The following is an 11,159-nucleotide window of genomic DNA, read 5'->3' on the forward strand; positions in this document are numbered from 1 at the left end:
CATTATAAGCTTGACAGAGTTGTAAGTTTAAAAAAATTTAAGCGTACATGTCTACCGAACCTAGGAAGGAATTAATGGTGGAATATTTCTCCTCCCCTAAGAAGGGATTAAGTGCCGTAATCTCTTCTCGAGTCTTGGGTTTCATTCTCAACAATCAACACACACCACAATGTTCTTCCTTATCCTTTTCTACTTTTCTATTTTGAGAGTACGATACATATTAGTGTTCGTCAGTTACTGATTTAGAATGTCTTGAGAAAAGAGAAACTAAAATTATTTTATCGTGAGAATCTTAAACATATCAAACTCATATACTTTGGGACTTATGATCATCTGGAATTTAGTTTAATTCGATTATCCTATACACTACAAGAACATAGTCTAATTTCTGACCACCATTTCCGACCAATCCGATGGTCAAAAAAATTTCAACTATTTTCTGACAAATTTCCAACAAATTTCTAACAAAAATATATTAGTCAAAAATTTTCGAAAATTTCCAACCAAATAAAAATAGGAAATTAATCACAAATTTTGGTCGAAAAATTTGTGGTTGTCGGAAATTCACCGAAAAAAACAATTTAAAATTTTTTGGATTTAAAAACACCAAAATGCTACCACATTGCCTAAACCTAAGTTTGGAATGCTTTCCAATGAATGTTCGAGAGTAGTCAGACAACCTGCATTTTTGAGTACCAAATAAATCAACTGGACCGAATCCCAACTGACAGACGTCCAATAAGATGTTGTTAACAACATAAAGGAGGCTCGAACTTGGGATGTGGGAGTTTCACCCTCTCCTCATTTTTCTCTTGATCCGATATAATCCCCGTCTACCATAGAGCTCTTACCAGATTCCGAAAATCTGATTTCTCACTCTCTTAATCTTGCCATGGACTTCTGATCACTTCTCAACTGAACCTAGAAAATCAACATCACTTTTCCTCTCGTCAAACCAATTTCTCCGTCCATTCATATTGTCTCACTCTATGATTCTATCTTGAGCGTTAAAGACTATTAAAAACCTTTGTATTAGAAGGCAAACTTAGAAAGGTGCCCGAGAAGAGAAAAATGAATTGTCAATGAAACACCTGCATGAACCTAACTTGATTCGCTCTCAAGTGGTTAATCACCGTTATCATACAATCATCAACAATCCAACATAGGCCATGTTCTTTTGTTGATCGCTATCCTAACGACTGCAGTTGAAAACTAAAGAAGGAATAACTGAACGGACAACACAATTTTTTAAAAAGTCAGTGGCTGATAGTTTTGGAGATGATGACGTGTATTAATGATTTTATAATCGTTGGTTATTGTGACGACTCTTCGGTCGATATTACGATATATTACGCATGAACTCCATGTTTTGTTTTCTTAGCGTCACTTTGATTAATGTCCTTTGTTGTCGTTTTTTTGTTTACAGCTCTTACATCCACTGTCGTTTGCACACTAGAAATCAACAGAAGAACAGGCCCTCTATCCCTATCGAAGTTTCAATTCAAAAAAAAAAAAGTTCCCGAGAACGTCCCCGTAGCTAAGTAATGGGCCAAGGGGTAACTTGATTATTCGTTAATGGGCTTACATAAATCTCAGATCTGAATATTTACCAAAGCCCAATAAATAGAAGTAAAACTCAAAAAAAAATAACAAATATCCTAAAAAAGGAAAAAAATTACCGTAAATTTCGCAACGAATCAAAGAAAAAAAAGAAGTGACAAAGTCTATTTTTTTAAAACAAAAATTACTGTTCATGGATCCCACGTGATCAGACAGCTCAAATTCCGATCTCGTAACGACGTCGAATAAGACAATTTCGGGTTTGTCTCTTAAACTGGGTCCCACGTCTTATTATCTGTTTAACCCCTTCCCTCGATCTTAAAAAATAAAATTCCAAAAAGCAAAATTAAAAAAAAAAAAAAAAAAAAAAGTATCGCACAAGATTCCAGCTAGTAGTAGCAGTAGTGGTGGTTTCTTCATCTTTTTCTCAATCACACTTTTCTTCTCCATTCTCCTCTCTCTCTCTCTTTCTCCCACTTGTGTGAAGAAGCTCAACAAGGAACCCTAAAAAAAAAAAAAATGATTCTTCTTTGATTTTTTTCTTCTTTTTCTTACCTATACAATTTGCTTATTTCTGAAGCAAAATCCCTAGGGTTGAAATTGAAAATGCCATTGAAGAAGAAGAAGATGACGAAAGAAGTAGTTGATGATTGTTGTTTATTCGCTGAAGAATACGATGGTCCACCATTATCATACAACATACCTTGCGCTGTTCCAATTAACGTCGAGAAAATCCCCGTCGCCGCCGTTGTTTCTCCGGTTTGTATCTCCGACGACATGTCTTTCCCTGTGATTCAACCGATTTTGCCTCTTGATAATAATAACAATAGCAAGAATTTTCTTAGAGATTCTGTTTCTCCTACCTCTGTTATTATACCTAACTGTGGTGGATCTAGTGAGCTTGGATTGGTTTCTGATTCAGTCACTGTTTCTCCTACTTCTGTGATTGAAGAGGAGGAAGAAGAAGAAGGTGGTGATGGTGATGGTGGATTGAGTGGTAGCAGCTCTGGTGAGTTGTTGTTGTTGAGGTCTAGTTTTGATCAGTCTAGGGTTTGTGGTTCAGTGAAAGAGAGCTTAGATTTGAATGAATCCTCGAATGCTTTGGTGGTACCTGATTGGGAATCTAATGATTCGGTTATGAGTATGGACTATCCTTCTTCTCGTGTTACTGGGGATTGTGTTAGTGAAACTGGTAAGAAGCAACCAGTTGTTACTTTCTTAGGTATTGCTTCTGATGATGATGGATTTGAAGAAGATGATTCTAGTAATAGTAACCAGAAGCGGATTCGTGTTATCCCTGTTAAGAAACAGCCTCAAACCAAAGGGAAGAAAGGTTCTTGTTATCGGTGTTTTAAAGGAAGCCGGTTTACGGAGAAAGAAGTTTGTCTTGTTTGTGATGCAAAGTATTGTAGCAGCTGCGTGCTTCGAGCTATGGGTTCTATGCCTGAAGGTAGGAAATGCGTTACTTGTATCGGGTTTCCTATTGATGAGTCGAAGCGAGGGAATTTAGGGAAATGTTCTAGGATGCTTAAGAGGCTGCTTAATGATTTAGAGGTTAAACAGATTATGAAGACTGAGAGGTTTTGTGAAGCTAATCAGTTACCGGCTGAGTATGTGTTTGTTAATGGACAGCCTCTTTACCCTGAAGAGCTGGTTACACTTCATACTTGCTCTAATCCTCCAAAGAAGCTGAAACCTGGCGACTATTGGTATGATAAAGTGTCTGGACTTTGGGGAAAGGTGAATAATAATATTTACTGTCCTTTTATGAGTTTTGTGTCTTAGACTGTCTCAAAAACGTTTATATGTATTATGTTGGGATTCCACAGGAAGGAGAGAAGCCTTATCAGATAATTAGTCCCCATCTGAATGTTGGAGGTCCGATTAGTCCGGAAGCTAGCAACGGAAACACTCAAGTTTTCATTAACGGCCGCGAGATTACGAAAGTAGAGCTACGAATGCTGCAGGTTGAAACACTTTTGAAGTGTACGATTCTTGATTTAAAGAGATTTTGGATGTCGTTGATGATTTAACTAGTGTATTTCTGTATAACAGTTGGCAGGAGTTCAGTGTGCGGGTAACCCTCATTTTTGGGTTAATGAGGATGGATCGTATCAAGAAGAAGGACAGAAGAATACCAAGGGATACATATGGGGCAAGGTTCGTTGTTTTGCGTAAAATCTATATTCCATTCGGTCTTGAATTTGTGTATTCCTCTTTGATTGAAGGTGACAAACTCGTGCTGCTTTTCAGGCTGGGACGAAGTTACTTTGTGCTGTATTGTCACTTCCTGTTCCATCCAAATCTACTGCGAATGCTTCTGGGGAACAACTTCATAGCGCAAATAGCAGAAGCATTCTGGACCATCTTGAGCATAGGACTTTGCAAAAAATTCTGTTGGTTGGAAACAGAGGTTCTGGAACTAGCACGATATTCAAGCAGGTATGATATGTATTTGTTATATGTCTTACTACTTATTAGCCTATGCCCCAAAATCTACAATATAACTGAATGACTTTATCGTTCAGGCAAAGATCCTTTATAAGGACGTACCATTCTTGGAAGATGAGCGTGAAAATATAAAGGTGATTATCCAGACCAATGTGTATGGTTATCTGGGTATGCTACTTGAGGGCCGGGAGCGGTTCGAAGAAGAAGCTCTTGCTGTCCAGAGTATGAAACAGTGTGTCATTGAAGATATTCCTGCGGCTGCGGAAGAAGGTGCATAGATTTCTCACTCCTATTTTTTCTTAAGTTTCAGTTTTTAAATATCGTTCTCAACCAGGCTTCTTTGCTAAATAGTAGGACCTAAAATTTGTTATGGACAAGAACAATAATGAATTTATATATATATATATATGTAACCCGTTTGACGGTTTGAGTCTTAACTTGGTCTATGTTATGAGCAGGAGATGCTAAAAGCAACAACAAAACTGTGTACTCCATTGGCCCAAGGCTTAAAGCATTTTCAGATTGGTTATTGAAGACTATGGCTGCTGGAAATCTTGGAGTCATTTTCCCTGCAGCTTCTCGTGAGTATGCCCCACTGGTTGAAGAGTTATGGAGGGATGCAGCGATCCAAGCTACATACAAGCGAAGAAGTGAGCTAGGACTCCTTCCCAGTGTCGCTAGTTACTTTTTGGAACGGGTAAATAAGTGTTTCACTATTTCTTTTGCACTCAATTTTCCGTTGGATATTTGGTTACTGGGAAGTGAAACTATGAGTTTATTAGTTTCCTAAGAAGCTGTTTTCACGTTCTTCAGGCTATTGACGTATTGACACCAGACTACGAGCCATCGGATTTGGATATATTATATGCTGAAGGAGTCACTTCGTCCAGTGGTCTAGCTTGTCTCGATTTCTCATTTCCACAGACTGCATCTGAAGAGAATCTTGATCCGTCCGATCACACTGATTCTTTGCTCAGGTAAGTATTATCTGATTCCCTTTTTGTGTGTTTGTAACATTCAAGTCAGTTCGAACATGTTTGAAGACATTTTATTGTGCTTTTTTTTCAGGTACCAGTTAATAAGAGTACCCTCGAGAGGCCTCGGTGAAAACTGCAAGTGGATTGATATGTTTGAAGATGTTGGGATGGTTGTGTTTGTTGTTTCCATGAGTGACTACGACCAGTGTTCAGAAGATGGAACCAACAAGATGCTACTCACCAAAAAACTCTTTGAAAGCATAATCACCCATCCCATCTTTGAGCACATGGACTTCCTCTTGATACTCAACAAGTACGATCTCTTGGAAGAAAAATTGGAACGCGTTCCTTTGTCACGCTGCGAGTGGTTCCAAGACTTCAATCCCGTGGTCAGTCGTCACCGTGGTTCCAACAACGGTAACCCCACTTTGGGCCAGCTTGCGTTCCACTACATGGCTGTTCAGTTCAAGCGGTTTTACTCTTCCTTGACTGGGAAAAAGCTTTTTGTTTCTTCGAGCAAGAGTTTGGACCCGAACAGTGTTGATTCATTGCTCAAGTTTGCTATGGAGATTCTGAAATGGAGCGAGGAGAGAACAAACATCTGCTTGAGTGATTACTCTATGTACAGCACTGAGCCGAGTTCCTTCTCAAATTGATATTTTCACGTTCAACAAAGGAGTCTAATGTAAATGATAACTACTTTCTTGTGTATAGATTGCCACGTAGAGTTTTAACAAAATACTCACGCTTCAATTTACAGACAAATCTCTGTGTACTATAAACAGTTACAATTTAACTGATCTTATCCTTTATGTTACAATTGAGTTTTGTGGAAAATGTATCTAATTTGCTCTTCTGCACTCAACAAGACGTTCTTCACAATCCAACCTTGTTCTTGCATTTGTTTGTTCAGTGTGATAGAATCATCTCGTGCAGCAAGCTTACTCTCTCCTGTGAGTAAGGACCAATCCTGTGGCGTCAAGTCTGAAGATGTGTCTCTTCTCTTGATTCTATTGTTTCCAAGGGATTTACGGATGTAACATGTCTGAACATACCAACCAGAAAGTGTAATCAGATCAAGATGTACATAAATTTGTACTAAAATTGATAAAAAAAAAACTTAGTTGAGTCCTTTACCTGTAACAAACTCGTTATAATGTCCACACTGTTGGCTCCTTCACGCAAGCAAATGACAATTCCCAGCTAAACATTTTACAAATGGCGAAGATCAAACTAGAGAATCGTGGGGATCTGAGAACTTACAAATTAGCATATATAAAACTCACTTTTGGTATTCTTCTGAAACCTTGAAAGGAAAGTTCCATGGTTATGAAGTAGCCATCATCACTGCACAGTGATTGCATTACCATCATTGATAGTGCAGGAATCTGAGCCTTTGGATCTAAGCATCCAATTCTGATGGGCCAAACCCTTTTGCTACCTACAAAAATACAAATCATATTTGAAACAATTCATCTTATTAATCAGTGATTGATAACTACACCATCTTAAGAGCCTTTAGAGGTTTATTTTTTGTTTTTAACCTCTACTCCCTAAAAGGTCAATTCCTTCTTCTTCACTCACTTCGGCAGGGGAAGGTACTTGCCTGAATTCAATCCATCTTTCCAGAATTATTTCAAGCCTATTCTGATAAGAAAAGGAAAAATTAAAATTATAACTCGGAAAATTCTCCATTGTTTGTCTGATCAACAATGTTATATAAGCTACCTTAGTTAATGTTTGCAGATTGATATGCTTGAGCCCTTGATAAATACCAAGGAGATCAAACGTGGAGAAAATTGGATATAAAACAAAAGGTAGACTTGCCTGCAATCTAGCACATACATTAGCAAGTCAGTAGATTCTAAAACGATCTCACAAATGAAATAACCCAAACTTTACTAGAATCATCTAACCTTTGGTTGTTTTGGAATAACATATTTAGAAGAACCGCCAGTAAGAGACCAAGGTTATCAAAACACACGGTTTGAATCTGAAACGTCACAAATTAAAATCAGGGCATATATTATGTGATACAAATGATATCAAGTAGGTTTCCTAAAAGAAACCTGCGCCTTTGCAGAGACTTCACCGAGGTTATCCGCTACAGCAAAGCTTCGATGTACAGCTGACTGCACATATCGATAGATCGGTTGTCAAAACAAAAACACTAAACATAAAAACACTTAGAGTCAACAATATGAAACCTTACACCGGTTGCTAAGTAGCATGACAGGCTAATCTGTTTAGCAATGTTGGCAATAGAAGCTAGCAAAAGGAAGTACTTTGGGAATACTGGAGTCATTAACTCAACTCCAATGCTGAGACTAAAGAGCACAGACGTCGAGAACCGAACTCTCTTTGACAAAAAATAAAATGAGTATAAATAACAAAAGGTTCAAGAACTACAATTTGTTGAAGATAAACTCTACAAAAGTTAATATACCTTCAAATTAGTATCAAAAGCAGAAGCAAGACTAGCAGTGTATATACATCTACTTAACCGTCCAAGCCCATCTTTCAATATCCAATTAAAAGCAGCAGATGAAGCAAGTGACCGAGATTGTCCAATCCCTATGGCTCTAAACATGGCCTGCAGCAACACATGACTCAAGTTCATGACAGTACACCAAAATTCAAAAGTCTAGTAGAAGTATATGTCAATAAGTTACCTGAGTGGCAAGAACTTGCAGAGCAGAGCTGAAAACTCTGTGCAAAAACTTCCATTTCACATAACTTACGTAATTCTCACTGACTTGTTTCGGTATGAAAAAATCTTTTGCAGCTGAAGATGAAAGTCTTATAAATTTCAAGAACCCATCGTCGAGGCGGCCATCGTCACCAACACCATCTTCTTCATCAACACATAGCAGTAACTCCAAGGAATCACCTTTGATGAAGTACCTAGAAACTTTGCCAGAGGTTTTGATTGTGATTGGAAGACGACGAGTTGCGTTACTCGGAACTACTACGAGTTCTTCTTTCGAGACTTCTTCGTCTTGCTCGTAATCAATGGAAGTTCTCAGAGACTTGGCGAGTTTTCTTGAAGAAAGTTTGGGGAAATTGAAGATTGGGTATTGGGTTAGCGTTGATTTACATGGGTTTAGAAAAAGACGAGAGCTTGGATTCGATGAATGCATCAGAGTTTCTTAGGGTTTTAGGGAAGGTTTTGCTTCTTCTTCTTCTTCTTCTTCTTCTTCTTCGTTGGTTCTGTGAGTGGGAACGATTCTAGTGTATTGGGCTCAATATGGGCCTTGTACACTTTCTTTTTGGGGAAAACTGGAAAACTCATTTCAACTTTGTGTGAACCCAACTTTTGCTACCAGAGATACTAAAAATATTATTAGTATACGTTTTCTGTACTAAAAAAAATCTTAAATACAATATTAGATAATCTTCTCATATATTGCTACAAAACCTTTAAAAATTTGAAAAAAATAAACTAATTTGTACAGTACAAATGTTCAACTTGTTTATCCACTTTTTTTGAAATAAATCCCAATTTTATTTAACTTTATATTTTCAAATTAGTCATTTTTAAGCAACCATTTGCACCCTTAATTTACATAATTTAAAATATCAGTAATCATATATATCACTCGGGGTAACTCCGAACGCCCCAAGTGTGTCCCTTGTTTACAAGACTCCCCGTTGCTGCTCAGAATCTAACAAATGGATATGTGTCATGTCATGTGGAACATCATCATGTTTATGACTTTGTGGGCATTCTCATGATCAAACTAAAGAGAAACGTCGAAAATTTAAGAAGAATTTATATGCTAAAATTTAAACGAAACAACGTAAACGACCAAAAAAAAAAAAACAACAACTCTTAATAACACCAAATAAAACCCTTACAACACCTGTTGCAGCGGTTAATAGGTGAGATTAATTAGTGATGAGGTCTGAAAATGCATAACCACCACCTATTGCAGCGGTTAATAGGTGAGATTGGGAACATCCGGCAAAGTAACGTCTTCGGTTGATGGTTGCACCGTGATTCGAAGCTTAATCCCAAGCCTGAAAAAGACCGGTCTTTAAGCTTACAAAATAATGTACTCCTGGTTTTGTGAGCTAAACGAGATCGTGTCCCCTCTTGTATACAGCTACGGTAGAAGTTTGTTCACATGCTCTGAACTCAAGATCATCGCTGATTTCTCTAACGTTGTTGAGGTCCTTGTTGTATTTGAAATAGAGAGTATCTCCAACACGAAAGTGTTTCTTTTTACTCCACTTGTAATAATAGTAACTGTTGTAGAAGCTCCATCCTTTCTAATAACCTACCTTGTAGATCCTTCCTATCTTGCTCGGTGGTGGTGGTGGCGGAGAAATCAGACGTGGCTGTTCATGGAAAATGCCATTTTTCATATTGTTTGATATATTTAGTTTCCATTTTTTAAAAATATCTTACCAAAATTGAATTTTTTGAAGTATTATTTACTAAATTTTGTTGTCATATATTAGTAATTGTTTTCTTTTGCAATATTGTAGGGGTTAAGTTTGTAAATAATTTTTCAAATTAGTATAACTAAATGGAGAGAACACAAACTGTATATAAACAAATATATTTTATTTTCTCTCGAGTTTAAAATCATCTCAATATTTGTTAATATGCAACCATAACAAAGTGGATTCATCTATTGAATTATAAATTGATATTTAATAATGATGTAAACAAATATAATTGGAACCACATCTTGTAATCTTCACATTCACTCTTTTATTTTTGTAACACATATTTTATGGACTATAATTCAAATGGTGATGAAAGGATAACAAGTTAAAATTACATAATTAAAAAGTTATCTCAAAATTGGTTCGGTGGCGACCTAACCATTAAACCTTTTTAAGCCTCTAACAACACGTCTAGGGACCAGTTTTATTAGAGTCTCACATCACAAGTTACCAAAATTTATGGGCAACAATATAAGTGATGAGTGGCAATGCTTAAAACATAGGTCCAATTTTCTTTATTGTAGGATACCACCCGTAAATGTCTAGTCTCACAAACTTCAAAAAAATTATTTTCTAAACTAGGTTCACACTAATAGATTTTTCTCAGTATGAATAACATGATTCATGCTATTTTTACCAAAACTGTTGTAATTTTCTGTTACTTGTAATAGTTTGATAATTTGATATGTTTCATGTTATATTAATATTTAATAAGATGAACCATTTAAAAATATAACAACACATCACTTTTTACATGGTCCATCTAATTCGTAGATTTACATAATATCACTATATTCTTAAAAAAAAAACTTTTTGTTTCATAATTGTACATCTGAAATCTCTATATTATTAAGATTGAACCTAAATAACGAATACTACTCCCAATTTTTTTTAGTTGTCATTCTAGAATATTTTTTTTATTTTATGATAGTTGTCATTTTAGATTTCTAATGCAAATGTTTGGTAAAAACTAATAATTTTATCCCACCAATTGTTTTAATGTCTTGGCCAATAAAAAAAATATATATATATTAAAGAATGAGTAAAATAGAAAATTTAGTTATTTTTTTAATTTATGTGAAAAAAAAATTAATGACAAATAATTTAAAACAGAGGAAGTAATTATGCATACTATTTGGACACCCAAATCGAGCAAAATAAATAAGATTATTATGTGGACACCCAAATCGAGCAAAAAAATAAAGATAAACCCAAACCGACACAAAATTACTTAATAAAAAATTTACAAAATTTGTTTTTTTAATTTGTTTAATTTTAGGTTTTTTTAAATAATATGATATGGCATGTGATTGTATTTTAATTGGTTAATTAAGAGATAGTGAATAAGAGAGGGATGAATCCGATATTTTTTTTCTTTTTTTCTAATAGTCAAGGAGATTCAATTACTCTTACGAGCCCAACTTGCGGGCTTAGATCGTCGGCTAAATCGGCACATGCATCCGCTTAGTGCACTAACTGCCCATCATCAAAGCTTCTTCTTGGCTATGTGGTTTCACTTTCATTCAGCCGAAGGACTTTACTCATTATGTCTCACTTTAAATTATGCTTGCTTCACATGTGTTTTGAAAAAACAATAAAAATTTATTGTCTCTCAATAAAAAAACATTAGATGTACTCTGGAGTATTATTGAAAAGAATGATACGAAGTTTTTTTTTTTTTTTTTTTTTTTTTTTGAATAAAATGTTAAATTTGAA

General features: G+C 35.8%; 2 protein-coding genes across 2 annotated transcripts; one reads left to right on the plus strand and one right to left on the minus strand.

Annotated features, from left to right (window-relative positions):
- Positions 1,925–5,786, plus strand: LOC104751982 (extra-large guanine nucleotide-binding protein 1). Its single transcript, XM_010474040.2, has 8 exons — positions 1,925–3,300; positions 3,390–3,527; positions 3,616–3,720; positions 3,814–4,002; positions 4,089–4,281; positions 4,470–4,708; positions 4,825–4,988; positions 5,080–5,786. The coding sequence occupies exons 1-8, from the start codon at positions 2,167–2,169 to the stop codon at positions 5,642–5,644; spliced, it is 2,727 nt and encodes a 908-aa protein (XP_010472342.1). The 5' UTR covers positions 1,925–2,166; the 3' UTR covers positions 5,645–5,786.
- On the minus strand, positions 5,679–8,197 carry LOC104751981 (protein root UVB sensitive 4-like). The gene is made up of 10 exons (XM_010474039.1): positions 7,661–8,197; positions 7,435–7,581; positions 7,201–7,347; positions 7,058–7,120; positions 6,905–6,981; positions 6,717–6,822; positions 6,533–6,635; positions 6,275–6,429; positions 6,126–6,191; positions 5,679–6,033 (listed from the first exon to the last, which is right to left on the minus strand). Exons 1-10 carry the CDS (start codon positions 8,126–8,128, stop codon positions 5,803–5,805), a joined length of 1,563 nt encoding a protein of 520 aa, XP_010472341.1. The 5' UTR covers positions 8,129–8,197; the 3' UTR covers positions 5,679–5,802.

The sequence above is a fragment of the Camelina sativa genome, chromosome 16 (assembly GCF_000633955.1).
Source record: "Camelina sativa cultivar DH55 chromosome 16, Cs, whole genome shotgun sequence".
Taxonomy (NCBI): Eukaryota; Viridiplantae; Streptophyta; class Magnoliopsida; order Brassicales; family Brassicaceae; genus Camelina; species Camelina sativa.